Raw genomic sequence first — 21,228 nt, forward strand, 5'->3', positions numbered from 1 at the left:
TTAGATTCAGAGAAACCTTTGTAATTGACCTGGGGATTATAACTAACCCTTATGGCAGTTATAAAAGCAGTCTCTCTCCACATACCAGTGGAGACCATACTGGTATAAAAGGATCGGGCAAATGAGAGAAATCTAAAAACACTTAAAACTGTTCACCAAAGAAAAACACAGAGTCAATCATCAATACTTTATCTCTATTACCAAAATAGATAGCAGATAGTTGTTAGTTGGAACAACTGGTTGAACTATTTTCTTGTGCTTTTTACTGGCTTCTGCATGGCAGTAAAATGATCAATTTATCAATTGTAAACATCCATTTAATGGACAGGAAAGACAAGGCTTTTCAGTCCTAGTCATTCTGGTGCCACCCTTAGGTGGTTTTTGTTCCAGCTGAGCTGTATTACTAACTGAACTATTTAGTTAAGTAGAAATTTTTATACTGGCCTCCTCCGTGGACTGGTGTCCAGTTCAGGGTGTGCTCTGCCTCGCTATTTGCCAGGATAGGCTCCGGTGCCCCCAGCAACCCTGAATTGGGTGAACCTGTTTGAAAGTGAATGGATGGATGTACTAGCCTCATGTCCAGAGTGTACCCTGCCAAAACCCACTGTCGACTTGGCCTGTATTGCGCCAAGCAGTTACTGAAAATGAACAGATGGATGAAATCTTTGTTTCAGATCCAAACTGTTTGATTTCAAGCTAATATCCATATTTATAACCACAGGTGCCAGTAAGGTGTAATCTGTAACCTTTTAGGAGCTAAAACAGTTCCAATTAAGCCAACTATCATAATTAAAGCTTGCATAAGAACTGAGATCTCGACCGGTAAGAAAAACAGCAGATTAAACCACCAGTTCTGGGAGACCCTGCTCCTGCTCGAAGAGTTAAGAATAAAGACGAAACAACATCTTGGTTTTCCAATGGGGAACTATTCACTATTTTCTCTAGTATTCAAAGACTACAGACATGACTTAGACAATAAAATATCTCTGTTCAATAGAAAGTACCTGGCATTCATATCTAGAAAGGTTGAAGATTTAACATGCATATACAGTATAAATATAAAGGGTTTAGCCCAAATATTTTTACCCAGCCCAGATCCTCTTACAGGTGAACCCTGTTCTAATGCCTAGTCCAAACATCTCAGAGCTTGACAAAGTAACCTCCATTTCAACCTAGTTAAGTTTGATTGCTGATGCTGTAAGAAGTAAATTTGCACATTTTCAATTTTAAAAGTAGAAATGTCAAAATAAGTTATGCAATCATCAACAGTGATTGCAATATGCACATGCAATATGGTAACCATGCTTTTAAGTTCATTACCAATAACATCTACTAACATGCAGATTGTAAAGCACCTTGTTTAGTGACAGTTTAGTTCACTTAAGAAGTGCACTGTTTAAGAACAACATTGCACATTTTGTTGACTCCATTCTCCACCTAGTGGAATCAAAACGAAATGTCTGCAAAAACAGAACAAACAGCACTATGAGGCTCATGGTTGGCATACTGAGGCAGCCTCCATCATTTAAAGATCTTTATAAAATATAGTTTGTTAAAATATTACAATGACATCTCTTTTACGTTTATTGAAATGCTCTTTCATCCTAGCAAGAGGCTGTGAAGATTTCTAAATTAAGATGTAGGCTATAAAAACCTCTAGAACTCCATGGATTATTAACAGTTTACTAGAGTAAATGTTACCTAAACATTGGAAAAACTTCCCACCTTACATGTATACATAAAACACACTGTTTCTTACATTTAATAAGTCAGGGAATAACTTTTGGAGATGGGGAGTGTTGATATGAAGTCTGTAACTGTGAACTAGCAGTCAGGCATGTCAATGACCTCTCCATTTATTGAGTTAGGAAGGAAAGAATGTTGTGTTCTGCAAAAGCTCTTTATGCAAAAGCTGACAATTATCAAAAGGTGAATTGTTTTAAACCCAAGTAATGCATTTATGTCTCCGTGCTTCTTACAGATTCAAAAACAGATTTTATGTCTCATTTTCAATTAAGAAAAACAATAATAATTAGCTCTACGAAATATCCACGATAAGCCATAATAATTAGCCATATCAGTTCAATAAAAATGCTTTTTTTTTCAATTTTTGGACTGATAGGCTGAAGGAATAAAACCTTTTTAGTCCTGATCAGAGACGATTATGAGCAGACCTGAAAAAATTCAAAATGTCCGAAGTCCACCCAACAGATTTCTTCACAGTGAACAGAGAAACAAGGCAAAAATCTTGAGATATATAAACATTTAAATTTAACATGTGGGTATGAAGTGCTTAAAATAAATAATACATTAGAGTAAGAGATATTTTTCTGTATGAATATGACTATATGAAGTCTGTAAAAGCAGGAAGCTATTTTGGCATTTCGATTTTGCAGTTTTATAAGAATCTCATAATTCGTAAGAATGTGAGGGGCTGTGGGAATTCAAGACTCTTATAACTAAGCACTGCCAACAGACAGATATTAGGCTTTCTTTCTATCCTTGACTTTTATTTGTAGTTTTCAAAATGTACTTTTACTTACAATTACAATAACACATTCCAACCATAACAACTTTCCCCAAAATAAAACATAAAGTGGCTTAAGTGATAACAGGAACATTTTCTCACAAACATGATGTTTGGATATTTTTTCAGCTACTATGCTAAAAAATTGCAGGCACCCATGCCAGTGATCATCTTCATTTATGTCACACTGACAATCTGGAAAGCAAAAGATTGTTCAGGGCTTTCTCTTTTGGTTTTGTTAATACTGACAACTCAGAAATACAGTCAGATATTAGATTTTGTGAAGATCTGAATCAGTTGCTAAATAATAAATTACAGTTCAACAAAGAAAAAGCAATATAAATATTATATTTATAATAATTTACATAAATAGAAAGATATTATTTCTATTTTTATCATAGATTATCTTTCTTTGTATTAAATGGTACTTCAGTGTTGGCAAGATTTGTTCTTCAAGTGATGTATCTGGTCATTTGAAAACACATTTTTCTATAATTTTGTTTTGACATCTTATATTTTTAAATACATCCAGTAAGGCTAAATTGGGCTCATTAATATACATTTTCTATTCTGTGGCTGAAGGGACTTAGGAGATTTTGACAATTAAGAAACAGACTGGTAACAAATCAGTTTCTATGCCATTGGCATACTGTAGAAAAAAAGATCCTAGTTCACAACAGGCAGAGTTTAAAAGCACTCCTGCAGCCACATGAACACACTTGTAACTGGAAGGTGGTTCAAAAACACTTTGAGGGGGGTTCAAACCCCAGGAGAGACACTGCTTTTGTACCCTTGAGAATGGTACTTCATTGAAATTGGTCCAGTAAAACAGCCAGCTGTACAAATGGGTAAAAACATAATAAATTAGTCTCCCTTTATGTCCTCCAGCTTCTCTGTGAGAATTCCATTCCTCCATTTTCAGCAGATGCTTGATTCAATACAGAGCTGTGGAGAGATGGCCGTACCCAGCAGACAATGGGCATGAGGCAGGATACACCCTGGGCAGGACACTCACATGCTCTCAGGCATACATGTGGAGGGGAAATTTAGAAACGCTTATTGACCTAGACGGCATGTTTTTGGACTATGGAAAAAAGCCCTTGCAGGCATGTGGAGAATGCGGATTTCCACACAGAAGGCGCTCCAGGCCAGAAACGACCTACGACCACCATTCCACTGCACAACCTCTGTGAGAGGTCTTTAAAAGAAGTACATTTTCAGCTTAGGGTGCTCTTTTTTCCCATTGAATGGGATACACAGAATCCAAAGAAACAGCTGCATGGACTGGGGAAGTATTTTCTTTCTCAGAAATCCGTTCTCTTGCTGTATTCTTCCTTACAATAAAGTGAAATTACGCCAAGACAGCTGAAGCTGCCCCACCATCGTCCTGGAGGCTGTGCCCGTCAGCGAGCAGCCCGGGTCCTGCCACGGCTCCCTCTCGCTGGCCTGTGGCGAGGCGGGGAGAAAGGGCAAAGGACTCCAGCACGAAGGTGCGACACATGGGGCAGTGGCGGAACCGCGTCACACAGCCGTCGCAGACGCAGGCGTGTCGGCAGGGCAGCAGCACGCGGTTCACAGGGGCGCACTGGCAGACCACGCAGTCCCGCGCCACCCCCCGCTCGGCATCCTCCCCCTGTTCCCCCTCCTCACCGCTGGGCCCGGGTTCCGTCTCCCCGGACCAGTCCCTGCCGTCCGCAGACATAAAGAGCTGCTGAGATAGAAAACAACAGCAGACCACTCAAAGACAAACCCAGAACCCAGAGCAGTCCCGTTCAGCACAGTTACGTTTTAACTCTCAGGGCTGAGGTTTGCTTTAACCATATTTTCTTATACAGTTCTATGAAACAAAATAAATAATAATAATTAATAATTGCTTACACTTATATAGCGCTTTTCTGGACATTCAAAGCACTTACAGGTAATGGGGACTCCCCTCCACCCCCACCAGTGTGCAGCATCCACCTGGATGATGCGACGGCAGCCATAGTGCAAGAGAACGCTCACCACACACCAGCTATCAGTGGGGAGGAGAGCAAAGTAATGAAGCCAATTCATAGATGGGTGATGGCCATGATTGGTAAGGGCCAATGGGGAAATTTGGCCAGGACGCCGGGGTAACACCCCTACACTTTTCAAGAAGCGCACTGGGATTTGTAATGACCACAGAGTGTCAGGACCTCAGTTTTACGTCTCATCCGAAGAACAGCGCCTTCTTACAATATAGTGTCCCCGTGACTATACTGGGGCATTAGGACCCACACAGACTGCAGGAAGAGCGCCCCCTGCTGGCCCCACTAACACCTCTTCCAGCAGAAACCTTAGTTTTACCCAGGAGGTCTACCATCCAGGTTCTGACCGGGCTCAACTCTGCTTAGCTTCAATGGGCTGCCAGTTGTGAGTTGCAGGGTGATATGGCAGCTTCATAAAGCTTATGCAGTCTTACAGACTTAGAGTCTTTTTTTAACCCCACCTAACACATTATCCCCATTGGAGCCAAGCTAGCAGAGTATAAACTGACTATACCTTTAGATCATACATGTGCCCCTGTGCTGTCAGAATGTATTGATACAAAATCCGTGATGACAGTCTGTATTTTTCATCAGGAATGTGAATCACAGTCAAATTGGCAACCTGAAAGTAAAAAAAAACAAAAAAACCTGAAAGTCTGAGATCCATAGCACAAAACACATGGCATAAAAAATGGCATGAAAACCGACTGAACGAAATTGTTCAATGGCTGCAAAATCTTAAGGTAAGCAATCTGACAGAGAGGCGAGATTTTGAAACACTAGTATGGTGTTTCGTAACTTCTAAAACAAGTTTCTCCAACTGCTGTTGTTGCAAAACAAAAATGAGGACCTGAAAATGAACTATCCTCTTAGCTGTGGTTACAAATATGCCAACAATATAAATGTTGCGATAACAGTTTTGAGGCTTCAGAAGGCAAACTTGCATTTGTAGCAGAAAACAGATAAAATGGGAAAACATCCGATATATAAAATACCAAAATCAGCAAAAAGAGACAGCTTAGCCCCTTCTCACTTACAATTTCATACAGCTGTCTTGTTTCGGGCTCTGCCAGGGTCAACAAAGCCAACAAGGGGTAGCGTGACCGAGGCAATTGCCCAAAATCCGCTATTCCTAAGTCTGCAGGCAGCTGACAGTGCCTCTCCTCTGTGTCTTCCTTGTCAATACTGAGCTTGTAGTTAAGCACAAACAGCTTGAAGACAACAAAACATTAGATATTCTCCTATTATCCATGGCGTCACAGAAATATTTTCAAAGTGTATCTTCATGTTAGTTTACATCATTTATAGTGAGATGGTTTAATGTCAGAGATCAAAAGAAAACAAACTACATGAAGTGTGACTTTTTTAACCCGAAATAATTCTATTTTTGTCTCTATATATACTGTACATACACAGTTCTCTCTATATATCCACAGTTTTTTTGTTTGGATTTCATTAACAAGTTGAACAAATTCAACACTTTTGAACTCCCTGTGGCTTCCAGTACTCCACGACAAAACCTGTTTTGGTGTAGGATACAAGAAGGTCTGTGAATGCTGGTAATCGGAGCACAGAGCTTCTTCGAACCTCTGAGGTGTGTTAATCCTCTGGCTTAACTGATGAGTCTGTAGTGCTGCCTCCAGGCCCTGAACAGTACAGCCCCAGTAACAACTAAGAACACAGTTCTCCAGGCATCTGGGCTTCAGACTTACTCCACCTGAAAACAGACAAGATACCGGTCATTCCTGGAACAGAAAAAATTAAACAGGAAAGGCTTAGTAAACCTGTAAAACGTTATCACGATAGTAAAAGTTTCTGTTAGTGATATGATTTGTTTAGTTGCAGTGTAGTTTTCATGTAGTTTCCCACTTATGAGCGCTAGTTCATGTTGCACTGTTGATACTGAAGAAGCTCACTGGGTTCATTTTGATAATTCAGTTCTAAATTTTATTCCAAGCAAAAGATACTTTACAGATTCAAGTTCATATATGCAATTTTAAAATCAAATTAAGAAGAGCGCTAGCTGTGGTCATTAGGAATAGATATTGTGGCACTGCACATTATTAGATACATTGTAATGAGAAACAATGAATGGATTAACATGTACTACTCAAATTAAAGAAAATATTGAATATCTGTTGGACTTCTTTTGAACCTCAGACAAAAATATCCAATTAAAATTTCTTACAAAACAGAAATAGAAAGATAAACAGCAAAATCACCTATGATACACACCATAGTATGGAGTTTAAATGTTTCCTGTACCCACTGAATCAAAGAAAACCTAATGATTTAATTTCATTGCCAATTCACTACCTTTGATTTGACATCTTCATTAAGCAGTGAAGCCATAGAAATGTATGGTGCATATTATTTAGAATTTAGGGTTAAGCTTGTCATTATTATTCTAAAGAAGTGACATGATACAGACCAAATTGTGACTCATTTTATTGTGCACCTTATGACCTCTCAAATCCACTGCCTTGTTTGTAAAACAGTTCATCCAGTGCCCCCTGCTGCATTTACACTCAGTTAAGCGACTAAATAGTATTAAAAATGCTCAATAAAAAGTCCCCTCTAAAGCGGTTGTGCTTTAACATGCCCCTTACCTGTCACTGAAGAGGCTGTGCTGTCAATCTCTAGAGCAAATGGATTTTTCACCTCGACCATTCTCTTTTCAGGGATATTCGGGATGGAGTCTGTGTCGTCGGAGCTGCGTAAAATTACTGGCACGTCAAAACTAAACCTATTGCGAAAGAAAAGCATGTTCACACAGAGGACATTACAGCATAGCAGCGAAGAAAATAAACATTTCAAAGTTCATAATTAGTGAATATGGAACCTCATCAGCACATACACCAGATATTACTCGTTTACGATTTCAATAATTATCAAGATGATGATGTAATACTAGAAGGATCTCAACGGGACGCGCTTAAGTCATCTTCAACAATAAGTATTAGCTGCATCAGTTTGCGGGACGATACAACTCTACAAAACATTTATTTTACCCTAGATGCTGCCTATTGTAGGATTCTACGTGATAACTCTATAATTTAAATGTTTTTATTTTTCATGTAAATAGGGTTGCCTAGCTAACAGCCAATCAGAATATGTGATTACGACATCCACTTTGTGGATTGTTTTTTTTTGGTTAACGTTAAAAACGCTTGATAACAATTCTCAATAACGTGCTCCAATAAATCCTCCAAATTCACAAGCGCGAGGCAGCATCTGTAATATTTCTAGCTATCGAAGTGTAAGTTTTTTTTAATCGATGCGAGAGTAAACTTCCTTATTTTAAAACACTGCTGAAAAATACAGTACACCCAGATACCTACTAAAACATGAATGACTTACCAGCCCAGCACCATAGCTGCTGTGATTACAAAACACAGAGATACGACTGAGATGTAAAAAAGCGGAGAATATTCGTATAACATAACAAGAAATACAGCTGCCATGTCAAAGGCCGTAAAGACTCCACTGGAGTGCTGAACCATCACAACAAAGTCGTTCAGCATACATTATAGCTACGGTGGCCTGGAGGTCTCAAGAAAGGCAAAGCAGGGATTAAACTACTCGAAAAGCTGAACCAATTGAGATGCTTCAATCAAAAATGAACCAAATAACAAGGAAAACGTTGGTATTCAATCAACGAGAATGCATACAGAGAAAATAAATGAAAATAAATTAATACTGGTAGCTCATTTTAACTTCTTGTCTCTTTTGTTACGTAAGCATCCATCCATAATCAATAAACCGCTTACACTTGGAAAGTGGTTAGTAAGGGTCGAGGCCACTGGAAGGACTGGACGCAAGAGAGGACCTATTCTATAATTAATCATAATTTCATACGCATTTAATAGATTAAAATCTATATAATCAAGTCATTTATTTTCCAAAAGAAGTCCATTTTAATTGCTTGCTTTTAAAAACACCAATAGATCTGACCCTTTTTAGTTAAAACTTTTATCGAAATAGGTTATGGTTATGTTGAATGTATAGACTAATCTATAAAATCATGACACTCTGTATCTTTAATAATATAATGTAGTATATTGTTATAAATACAGTACACGTTTTGGAACAAAGCTGTAAAATTTCATATTCTTATAATGGAATTTCAAACACTTGTGTTTTTATACTAGAATTGCACTTACGTTGAGCATAGGGTTGCCATGCTAAATACACTCATTTTGCATCACCGTACAATGCTTAGCACTGCAGGACGTGTCGGGGGACTCATCTGTTGTTGAGTACTTCCCTTCTTAAAAAATTACAGCAAACGACAATTAACACTAAAATTTATGTAAAGTTTATGGATAAATAGGAAGGCAGGAGTATACTTTCTGATATCACGCGTTTTTTCTCGAGCAGAATGATCAGGAACAGTTTTTGCTCCATATTTTACATTTTACATTAGACTTATAATTTAGTAATTGTAGGTATATGTACAGGCGTTGCTATAAAATTTTATTCATTACATTTTGCGTTAATTACTTCTGATCGAACATTTAATGCTCGATCGGACCACTGCACAGAAATATATAAGCATAATACTGAAACCGAGCGTAGTAGTAGTTTAATAACCAGCTAAAAGCCCACAGTTTATGGAAAGGCTTTCCAAGTTCCTTTTTGCCTTTAATGTAATATACTATCTTTCCGTTTTCCACTAGTACTGAGTGCCTTCCTGCTGGTTTGCTATTTGAGTATCCTGACAGATCGTGAAATGTGGCTTTAATTAGCAGGAGGGGTGAAATCCAGGAATGTAGAAAGACACTTGTGCTCTTTTTCTGCCCTCCATGTAACATTTGTACTGAGCACTGTGCTGGTAGCGTTGATACCTGCCTTGCTGTCTCTCCCTCTCGTTCTCAACTGTTACCCGCCTGTTGTAATTAATGTTAGCTTCGCTTCTCGGAGGTCACTCGCTGCTTCCTCCACTGCATCTCGCAGTTTTATTTTTTTATTTTTCCCTTTTGCTTTTTAGAACTATGCTGCCGCAATGTAAGATCGGAAAAACACAGATTTGCCGAACTACTTTTCTCTAAAGAGCTGTGACCAGGATATACATATATGTTGTAGGATTTACGATACGTACTTTTATACAGGTAAATTGGGTCTTTTATGGGTTTTCTGTAAAACTACCTTTTTCCTACATACTGTATTGTGTGCAAACTTTATGAACAATCGCCAGTAGATGGCCCTGTTACCTCAAAAGCAATCTGGAAGAATATTTGAGCCTTGCAATATTTTTTTAAATTGCTTAATTAATTGCTCATTACTTTTTTTAACATCATTTTCTCAATTTTTGTCTGCATAGCTTTCTGATTACCCGCTGAATACCTTAAAAACTAAAACGAAAAGCTTGTATACTAGTGTGTTATTGTTATGTTTTTTTGTACACTAGATGGAGACAAAAACCATATGAAAAAAATCCCAGCAGGCTGCCTCTAACACATCAGTGTGACCTAGTGATCTAAAGTATAAAAACTTTTGTACTGAGCTGCTTCCTGATATATTAGAGACATAGAACCTTGTTCATTTGTTTAATTGAACTGTAGTGCATCATCTGAATATATAGCATTTGTTTGATTTGATTGAAAGGACCTGACTCTGCACACTTAGCTTTGGAGTGTGGAGTAACCTTTTCTGCTTTTTTCTTTCTTGTGATATGTTTTCTTCCCCACTTGTTAGAGAACTGGAAAGGCAGGCAGGTTGCTGGGAATCTGATGCCAGGTGACTTCCTCTGTTCTCAATCAAACAGGCAGCACTAGACCAGGAGTTCATTCTGCTGAATTCTGTGGCTAGTTTTTCACTCTGGAGGCTCCAAGCAGCAGAGGCCCTTGATCTGTTAACAGTGATCTATGTACTGTGGGGAAAAAAAGCTAATTATTTTCCCTCACTGGAATGTACTAAAATAAAGGTGTAAAGTGTAACACTCTCTCAGACAGCTCATGAGGAGAGGAGGTGCTAAATGAAGCAGCAAAAAAGTTTCAGGTGTTATTTTTAATTATTTTAATGTGCCCGAGGGTAAAGTTATAGCCCGGCTCTACCTCTGAGATGAGTTTCAGGTCAGATCTCAGCAGGCCCCATTCAATTATCTGAAAAAGAATTCATTTCCTGTCACGTCAGGCAGGAATGGTGGAACGGGTGGGCCAGCTAGCATGTGCTCCTGTCCTGCAGAGAGCGGCTATGAGCCACAGACACCAGGAGAGAGGCGAGAGGCTGGAAGGAGAAAGATGGGGAGAGAGGAGACACTAGGCTGAGCTGTATTCACGGACCTTTGGGAACTACCAGTTGGATCAGTGTTGTGAAGGAAAATATTACGTTTCCTCACGTTCACTTCTCAAGTGATTCATGATGAGTGTACACTGGCGGTAGTGTCCATTTTTTGCAACTGAAGTCTATTAATATATTTAACTCTAGATACATGAAGCTTGAAATGCTACAGGTTTTCCCTGCTCTTTCTGTCACTTGTGATAGCCCTGATTATTTATCTAATTGATTTCACCATTGCATCACATATTGAGACCTGATGCCATTTCTGTACTATATACTTATTTTGAAATTGTGTTTGTGTTAGAGGGTGCGATTCATTGTGTAGAATTATGGTCATGCAATCAGAGGAATAAAAGCAGGAAATTGTGGCACAACAATTGACCAGATCACTCTTAATTAGAGCACGTTTTAGCTATAGCATAAGGGATCTTTAAGCTGTGTCCATGACAATTTCTTCTTTTTGTCTTGAATTAAAGCAGATAACTGCTGGCTAAGGAATTGTCAGGGTGTCTCTGCTTCAAGATTCTCAACTTATGCTCATACAATTTATTGAGCTATGATGTCACACTATAAAACATTCCTTTTTCACCAAATAGACATCATTTTAAGCCCATTCATGAGACTGGTTGTGCCTGTGCATTGGAAATTTCAGAGCTGGAAAGCAATTGTTGCCTAAACTAATTGTTTCATGCAAATTAAAGCAAACAGGTGAAAGATTTGGCGTAAAGCCACAGTGCACAGGTCGCAGTAAAGCAGCACATGAGAAACACAAAACATGACGTATGCCAGGGGGTCTCGAACCCTGTCAGTACAGAGATCCATCATCATCTGATCTAGATATCCACCCATCTTCCACTTCTGTGATTGAACTAGTTATTTGTTAATGGTTTATATTGATGATACCTACAGTATGAACCATTAAATAATTACTAGAAGTCTCCCAGGCCAAGGGTGGAGAATGTCCAGTTTTAAGTGTATTATTTATTTCAAAGAAACCCCAGGTAATAATTCATCCATATATATATATTTTTATAGATCGCAACAACAAAATTGTCCCAAAATGGTTGATCTACATTTTCAGTAGAAACACTGCTTAAGTCATCCTGAAAAGCAGTGGGATTTACAAGGCTGAGGTCAAGCCCCTGACGATGAGCACTGTAGAAGACAAACTCCTTACTTTGTACACCTCCCAAGTCTGCCCTATAAAACCACAGTGGCTTGTGAGGGTTTGTGAATGATTATGAAACATGAAAGCTATATCTGTGGGTCTACCCATCTGTACTCTGAAATGTGTTCACTATCCCCAGAGAAGTCAGTCAGGTGAGAGCTTATTCCATCTTCTCCTCGTTTGGTACAGATTTGGAGTCAGGAAGGGAGGGTTATAGTGTACAATATGTCTTCTGCTGTTGAAGTAACATGTGAATGTGAGATTTGGCTTCCTCAGTCTAAACTTTCTTTACCCAAAGGGTTTGGGGAGTAGAGAACAAGCTACCCAAACATGTTGTTGAAGTCGACGCCCTGGTTTCTTTCAAGAAGATGCTGGATGAAAGCCTGGGACCAATTGAGTGGCCTTCACCTGAAGAAGGCTTCACAGCCGAAATGTTGTGTTTTCTCTCTTCCCTTTTCAGCATGGAATAAACCTATTACTTGTTCCTTTGCAGACTCTGCATGCTGACGCAGCTACCCACCAGAACTAATTCATTGCTTTATCTTGGGTTCATTTTTTACTATACTTCACTGTACTTTTTCAGTGCCATACTACAACATGGATTCCCCACTAAATCTGAAGACTCTTTGCTGGAATCTGTCACTTTTCTGAACTTAAGTCTGATGAAGGACATCAGGGACTTATGGATGCCCCGTCTGGCTTAGAGGTTTAGAGGAACATACTCACGTAGAAGGGGCTATATTTTTCAATCTAGAGACTGTGCTATATTTTGTAGACTTTATTCAATGCCTAGCAGACTTGAAAGTGTTTAATCACACATTAAGGAATTTAATTAATAAGCAAATAATAACAATCTGCTTTACAACAACAGAGCTAGTGACTATCTTCAAGTAAGTTGATAATTTGCTGCAGTTTTTCTTATGAAAGAAACCAAGCATTTGGAGTTGAAGAAAAACCAGACATCTTTCATTGTGATATTAACTTCATGACAAACAGTGATCTGACTGGACACTTCTAACAATGAAGACAAATTCTTCCTTACTATTTAGTTTGATATAAAACACTATTTCAGTCTATAGATTGCTTGATTTTGATGGGGTCTCAAGTAAAGGATCTCAGCATGGTTACAGCTATAAGATTTTACCACTAGAGGGAACTATTGATCAAATTGTGAACCAGCTGAATAACGAAATGCTGCAAACATCAAAGAATTATTCTCTGCAGAATTTGAGCCTGTTGAAAGTTTGGGTTGTCCATCAAAGCATTACTTTCCAGCTCATGTAGAATACTGGAATGCGTTTTATGTGCTTTTCAGGAACATTAACTGCAACAATTTAACTAAACTAAAATTCCGAAAGAAAAGAAAATGCATTTGTTTTTTCAAAAGAAATCTTACCTTGGGTCTGCAAAATGTCAATGAAATATAATATCCTGATCATTACTGCTTCTTTCCTACCTGAAAAATAGATAGACCGCATATAAATACCAGTCCCAGATGTTAGTTCTTCATAGTCAATCTACTGTGTGTGCCATGTGTGACCACAATACAGTAGTTAAAGCCATTTTCAATCAGCTAATGGAACTGGGAAGAAACCCCGAGGGTACTGCCAATCAAACCTAGCCAGTATGTCTTTGGACTGTGGACTGTGGGAGGAAAACCCGAGTACCCAGGGAAAAACTCACAAGAAAAGAACTTGCAAACTTCACACCAAAGGTATCCAAGGACAGAATCAGACCCAGAGCCCCAAAACGCACCCAGCCACTATACTAGCCTTCAAAGTCTTTATATGACTGGAACTGAGGGCACAGACCTCTACAGCAGAAACAGGACACCTCTGCTGCTGAAACTATGCGACTCAGCTATCCTGGTAGGGCAGAACTGAGGTTTGTTTAGTACAGTCCTGGGTTTTGACTTGCGAGTTGATAACATTGCATGCTTTGCTCTAGTTCAAATGGAATTTGTTCACAACAACCTCCCCCGTCATGGAGATCCAGCCTTGTATGTATGTATAGGTGGGGGTGGAGGAAGGTACAGTACATGGGTGAACAGTGTTTTTGCTCGTATACAGCTCTGGCAGCACAGGTGATCCACAGTCTCTGCAGGGCTATAGTGGGGAGAGAGGCCCACGCAGCTGTATTTTGTATAAACATAGATTACCCTGCTGCGTTTTAATTTACTGCCGAGTGGGAATAGAATTCTAAACACACCCCACCCCTCTGTATTAAAACATGCTGACGTCTGGCGATTAGCAACCAACAACTGCGGTGGCCGCTCACAGCACGAGCAACCTCAGATGTCTCAGAAGAAAGCGTGACCGTGGAAGAGTCCTTAAGAGTCTCTGTGCCCCTTCTCCAAAATCTCCCTCCTCTGTATGGAGACTTTACAATTGTTGTTTTTGGTTGTGTGTGAATCCCTATAGAAGGGTGGAGTAAAAATAGGGTGGAGGTAGCGGGGAGGGGATGCATCCTGTTTTCAAGGTTTTTGATTTTGCATCTTTAAGGATTTGAGCTCTTTTAAAAAAATGTCAAATTAATGCCCCATGTACACAATTGCAGATTAATTAGGTGATTTGTTAAATTAACAGTAATAGATTTTTTTGTCATGGGCAAGACCAAATTAACATGAAGTTGCTATTTACACTACTACATTTGCTTACACAATTAAACCTCAAGAGAAGACCATTTAAACCCAATTAATAATGTCTTTTCCCATATTAGATTGTAAAACCAAATATCATCACGATTTAAATGTCCCTTTGTAGTTATTAGATTAATGCTCCTATTATTGCTCATCATAAATTTTAAAAGGCTGCTGTTCATAAACACTTATACAGATAAAAAGATGTACACATATAGAAGATTTGCACAACACTTATTTTATTATTTACATTTTGACTCTTTATAATTCACCACAAATTCACATTCCTTGCAAAACTGAACATACTGTACACAACACTGCCCTGTTTTTCATGACTTCAGCAATGACCTGCCACCTGGATGACTGCAAGACAAAACCATTGCAAGTTCCCTTCCAGTAAATGGCCAAACAGATATTTTTGACCAGCTGGTCAGCCCCCCCACCCAGCTGGGCTTATGAAATGGGTCCGTTGTTACAGTCAGAGCTCTTTCTAAGAACAGTTATGTTATTTCTTGCTTTGTTCCCAAATCAAATAGCTCTCCCTTCAACTACTGATAATTGGAACCTAGCCTTGGAATGTGCTTGATGTCTCAGCCTGGCCAATACCATTGTGACCAGACCATAAAGAGACAGGCTGCGCTGCTTGGGGACTCAGAGAAACCATAATGTGAGAAGGCTGGTGTTCCATCTTTAAATACAATATGACAGCTAAAGGAACACAGGCCAGTGCCCAGAAGCTGGTCTTTCTAAGATGACACGTTATTTTCTATATGCCCGACCAGGCTACCGATATTTACAAGTTCAAACTCTTCAAATGCTCAACAGAACACACGTCAGAGACGCTACGTCAAGAAATGTACGTTTTTTAGACGTTTTGCTAAGGAAACGCCTTAGCAGTTTGTTTTGCAGTTTTCTACCCATGTCCAGAGTACAACATGCTGTAACGGAGCCAGTGAGGGAATGAAACCGAGGCAAAGGGTAAACAAAAGAGTTTGGGGGAGGAGTGGTGGGTAGAGGCCAGTGGGAGACAGACTGTGAGAAATATGGAGGCTGTAGACAGCAAGGAGATGATGAAGAGACATACCGCTGTGGCCTCTATATAGACCCTGCTTGCCACTGGCTCTCGCTCTCCAATACAAAGGCCTAATTTCCCTTGATAAGGCTGTCTGAGAGGCAGGTGCCAGGTGAGTCGTTGGATGCTGACGGCATCACAGCATTGCCTGCCACACTGCCTAATGACACCCTCTAGGTCTGCTAACCTATTGTTATGCAGACTCTTCATTCACACTTCCAATAGCCCACTGGAGCCAGGGTTAGTCCCTTTAGGAAGAGGAGGGGGAAGCCTGTCTCCGTATTTGTCCCCCTTCAGCAGGTAAGGGGGATGGGGCCTGAAATCGGCAGCAACACATAATAACAGCAATGCGTTGGACATCAGTCACAGTTACTGCTTGGCAGTGTTCAAGGCTTCTGTGACAGTTAAACATCAGACAGTTTGATGGACTGGTTCCGTACATTGAAACTACATGCATGGGTAGCATTACAATCCAGTAGAAAGCTATGATGCTATAAAATACAGAAAAGTGGAAATGCAGAAGTGGAGCTAACACAACCTTCTAACGACATGTAATTTTTTTAGTTGCTTCTCCAAGGCTGCTTGAGAATACTCCAGGAATTATAAATGTGTATCATTATCCCTCAATTTTTCTTCTCAGTATATTAACATTGCAAGAAGATGACAGGCTGCCCCTGTGGGCTGATGGTTTCTAGACAAAGAAATATAAGTAGAAAATAAACAAGTAAAAACAATTGTGACAACGAATCTCAGTTATGAAGAGATACTAAAGTACAGAAACAAGGTAAACTAGAGAACCTTGCTCTACGGCTTTAATACCATTAAGTGGTCTGGGGATCTTCACAGGATTCCTTCTGGGTGAACAACTTGGGCTTTTTTCTCTCCACAGACAGGGGGAGACACTGGCCTGAACTTGCTTGGTTTCAGGAAGTTGCAGACACAGGCATGGCATACAGCAGTCTTCCCAAGTGTATGAAAGACACCTGGGGAGATGTGTAATTGAAAAATACACAGACTGTATGCCTACTGGCTCCACTGTATTGTGAACTGTGTGGAGAAAAAATAAACCTGAGGTGCAGTGCAGAACTTTGTGGTCCTTCAGCAAACGTCTGCATCAAGAGGAGCTTTATCATTTATCATCAAGCTTTATCATTCCCAGCCTGGCCTTATGGGATTGCTGACTGTACCTTCCAACCAAAGCACACAACTGTCTGAACACTTGTCATATACCAGCGACCCTTGGGCACCTGCGGCACAGAGGACTGAAGGTTATCACTGACAGCAGTTCCTCCTGCATGTCTCAAAGGATAGTTGCAAGTGTTTTCTTTATGTTGTCTTGGCGTTTAAGATTTTAAACAGTAGGTTAGATTGAATATTAATTCATGATTCCAGCTCAAGGGATTTAAAAGGTGAAAAATAATTGCCGTTCTTAGAATGATGCCGAATTAACCAGGAGAATTGCCAGGAGACTGTGAAGCGCACATTGTGTCTCCATGCTTGGAGAACAAGAGAAACCTCTGAGCTTTATAATGTAATTCAGAAAACCTGAACCATCCCAGAGTGTCTGGGGCAACTTCCAGCTATATGGTAACCCTAAGTAATGTCCTTCTATGGTTTCTGGCACTAGCCTCCTTAAAAAAAGCCGGTCTGACGGGAAGAGATTTAAGAAAACCAGTGAACTCCAGTTCCTGCCTTTATCCCTCCAAGGCTGAGGCGTTTGTACATAATGGATGACAGATTGCAAATACTACATTACAGTACGAGAGTGTTTCATGTTAGCTAGCTGCGTGATGAGTTGGGAACAGCTGGAGATGAACAAAATACCTCTGCTTTAAATGTTTCCATTTATTTTTTGTGTTTCAGTCAGGCATTCCCAGATTTTGAATAATCTATTGGTATTAATAAAGAAGAAGAACAACAACAAAAAAGGAATTGTGCAACGAAAATGAAAAAGGGGCTTCCTTTCCCAGAAAAACAGCCTCTTTCCAATTCTTTCCTATAAATCTTGCTGATGTTTCAATAGTCAGCTAATTGCTTTTTGTCTTTTATCTTCAATGTTATGGATTTTTTTAAAAAGTTTGTTATTGAGCTCCATCCTCCCCTAGGTTAAGCACCTTGGAGAAACCAGTTCCACTCATCACACGCTGGAAGATCTGCTCTTCTGTGTCAAACGCAAGTGGCAACGGGATGCTCATATGGTTTTGAACATACCTAAAAAATGCAGCATTTCTACAAAATAGGCAAGTTGCCAATATTGTTTCACCTTTCACACTTTTTTATTTGACCAGCATTCAGTTTTAAAGGCATTCACCTCACTACCTGTGGAAAAGGTTCTCCCACGAGAACCAAATGTTAATTTTTACCACAGTAAAGTAAGAAAGCACATGACAGCACTGGAGTCCATATGCAATAATTGCATGGTAGTGTGATTTCCAATAGACTGCCTTTGTTGTGCAAGTTAAAAGCCGGATGGAAAAAGCACTCCAAATGGCAGTATGAGCGGTGGACTGCAAGTAAATACCTCCCTGGTGAGAGTAGTGCCCCCGGTCTCATTATCTCTCTCCCCATTCTGCCCTGTTAAGCTCATCTTCTCGGCAGACCTCTGTTTGTTTAGAGAACACAAGCTTTTTAAGCTCCATTTTAGCTAATGAGCCCATTATCTACCAGTGATCCACACAGCCCCCTTTGACTGTTACACTGCTCTGCCCCTGGACTGCTTACTCTGCTCAGGGTCTGATCTGCTGGTGAGCTTTCCCTCACCCTGAATTGCCTTCACAGTTCTCCTTCACAGACTGTAGGAAGAGGCATTTCAGTCTAGCAATCACAGGGCTCCTGAGCCTTCCCTATTTTTAGTTTGTCACTGTCACTTTCAATGTGTCACACAGCTCAAGGACTTGCAAATGAAGACACCCAAGTGACAAACTCTGAGAAAACAAATGCTCTGAGTTTGGATCACTAGTTCTACACAGATCCTTTAGAACTCACAAGCCTCAGACAATCTCCTAGTTCTCTCTTATTACCCCAGAAATGTAAAGAAAATCCAAAAGACAATGAACACAGATTAAAACAAGTTGAGTTTAAACCACGCCGCTCTGTTTAGATACAAGTTCCACTGGCTGTAGAAGGCATATATAAAGAAACAATAAATAAATAAACCTGGAGGCAACCATTCTCCCTTGCTGAGAAGAGTGATAAGATACACAAACAAGGCATTGCCAAGTCACTGGACCTAACAGACTAGTCCACAGGCACATTTAGTCTATGTTTTATTTACTTTGGAACCATTAGTAGGTTTGTGTGATTATTCTCATGCAAATGTGTGTGCTATGCAAGTATAACTTTTTTTTTACTGAACGTTTACTTACAGAAAAAAAACGTTCGTAAATGTGTTTCATCTTTACCACAAAATAATGGCTTTTTGCTGTGTAATTGTTATTTCTGTGTAGCAGTGAACTCTGTCTCCTCAGCTATTCTGACCTGCTCTTCAAAGTTTTGTCATGCGTTCATCATGCTGTTTCTTGTCAGTATGAATGGACCCAGGGCCCAACAATGGGAGGGCTGGATCAGTAGCTCCAGGAAGCTGCTACAGATTAACACTCTCTCCCTTCTCCAGTTATGCTGTAATACTGAAGTCTTAATTATGACGATCTGGTAATAGCACAGAAAATGGCAGGAATGCTGTCCACATGGCGTGTTTGGAGGTGGATTAGCAGCACGAGCTGCATTGAAAACCTCGGGGAGTTTAAGAGCTTTCTCACAGCTGCTTTTGTGCAGTGATCAACATAAGCATTGTAAAAAAAAAAGACCAAAAACTTAATCTGCTGGGTGATGGATTTTAATGCGGTTTAATGAAGGCTGCATTTAAGAGCGTTCAAATAAAAACAGAACTATTAACTCCTGTAGAACCCATTGATCTGCCTCAATGACCCATTATAGGAAATACATTTATTAATCTGCCTTGCAAATCCACTTCTTTCCTCAATGGCTTAAAATGGCAGCTCAGGCTTTAAGTAAGGGATTTGAGAATATGACAGAGCAGTAATTTCAAGATGATAACTGTGCCATACCTATAGACTGGCTTATCAGCAGCATATCTGAGCAAGGAGTCCCTGTTTTGACAACCTCAGACAAGTTTTGGTTGAACTGAGATGAAGTGATGTAATTTCAGGTGCAACATGGACAATAGCCTCATCCCTAGAACTCTTTGTTTCCCTTTGGAAGGAGAACGGACATGACCTGTAAAATTAAGGTGGATTCCTTTACTGTGCTTTCTACAGCACCTAAAATGTTTGAACCCATATGGAAAAAATTGGCGGCAGCGTTTTCTGCCTTTCAGAAAACACGTGGGTATGACCCAGTGAAACTATTGACCAGACAGTTACTAAAACCCTGACATGGGAAATGTGCCACTAGCTGTGGGACCACTCCAGCTCACAGGTAACCGTTTCTAAATATTTCTGTTGGTACTAATAAAGGCCTTAAGCACGGTCTCTATTAGGAAAAACAGTCACAAAGCCTCCCCATCAGCACGTAGGCCCTTTCTGCATCCAAGCACAGCTCTCCACTGTGCTTGAGAAACCTATTACTGTGTTCATCTTCTCAACGTTTGACAGGTGGAAGTAGAACGTTGGGGTTTACATTTTAATTATAAAGAATTCCAGATGTGGAAAGGGCCCGTAAATTAGAAGCAGAGCTACTCAAATGTCTTTTTTCAAAGAGACCAAACGGGTCAGCATCTGCTTCTCATTGCTCTGAATGTTATTAAGGGCCATGACTAAAGAAACTCAAAGCCCCTGTCTGGCCCCACAATAATTGACACTATTAAATGTGCCTAAACAGATTTAGAGCGTCCAGAAAAGTTACATTTGTCTTGGGGAATGACTCTAATCATCTATTTTTGAGTGAGGAACCTGAGAAGGAGTAACAACCCCTAATCTAATATAAGGCGAAAAAGGCAAATGCACAAATACAAACAAATTGAAAAGGTAACCCAGTGGGACTGCTTTGCTGCAGGGTTTCATGTTTTGGAATCTACCTTGAAAAATATACCATTAACACATAATCCTTTGGATTTTAGTGGCATTTGGCTTCGGCAGATGTATGCTTCTTTTTAACGTGAATAATAAAGCAGAAACCCTATAAATCTTTTTAGATTAAAAACCCTATGTGTCCATTCAACAGAGTTCTTAGCCGTTGTTTATTCGTTAAGAGTTTCTAATGGGGAACCACTATAAATGACAAACAGAATCTTAGGCTATAGAGCTAAAAGTGCAGAATCTAAATAAAGAATGTTAGGTTAAGTTATAATTGTACAACACACTAGTTAGATGTCATTTAGAATATTGTGTTTAGGTTTTGTCACCACAAAACATTACCAATATCACTGCTTTGGAATTCCTCCAGAGAAGAGCAACCAGATACATTCCCAGGCTCAAAGGAATGTTCTACACTGACAGGCTAGAAGAATTATTTTTTTAGCCTTGAACAGAGAAGGCTATAAGGAGACCAGATTCAAAGTCAACCCAATGGTTG

General features: G+C 39.7%; 1 protein-coding gene across 2 annotated transcripts; it reads right to left on the reverse strand.

The window, feature by feature from the left end:
• Positions 1–2,489: 2,489 nt before the first annotated feature.
• On the reverse strand, positions 2,490–8,078 carry cgrrf1 (cell growth regulator with ring finger domain 1). Of its 2 annotated transcripts, none has more exons than XM_088648318.1 (6): positions 7,897–8,078; positions 7,146–7,282; positions 6,076–6,253; positions 5,574–5,721; positions 5,051–5,158; positions 2,490–4,235 (listed from the first exon to the last, which is right to left on the reverse strand). In XM_088648318.1, the coding sequence occupies exons 1-6, from the start codon at positions 8,058–8,060 to the stop codon at positions 3,879–3,881; spliced, it is 1,092 nt and encodes a 363-aa protein (XP_088504444.1). In that variant the 5' UTR covers positions 8,061–8,078; the 3' UTR covers positions 2,490–3,878. The 2 variants fall into 2 exon arrangements, with proteins under 2 accessions (XP_088504444.1, XP_088504443.1); XM_088648317.1 differs by having other exon boundaries at positions 2,490–4,238.
• Positions 8,079–21,228: the final 13,150 nt, after the last annotated feature.

The sequence above is a fragment of the Lepisosteus platostomus genome, chromosome 10 (assembly GCF_059453375.1).
Source record: "Lepisosteus platostomus isolate fLepPlt1 chromosome 10, fLepPlt1.hap1, whole genome shotgun sequence".
NCBI classification, from domain to species: domain Eukaryota; kingdom Metazoa; phylum Chordata; class Actinopteri; order Semionotiformes; family Lepisosteidae; genus Lepisosteus; species Lepisosteus platostomus.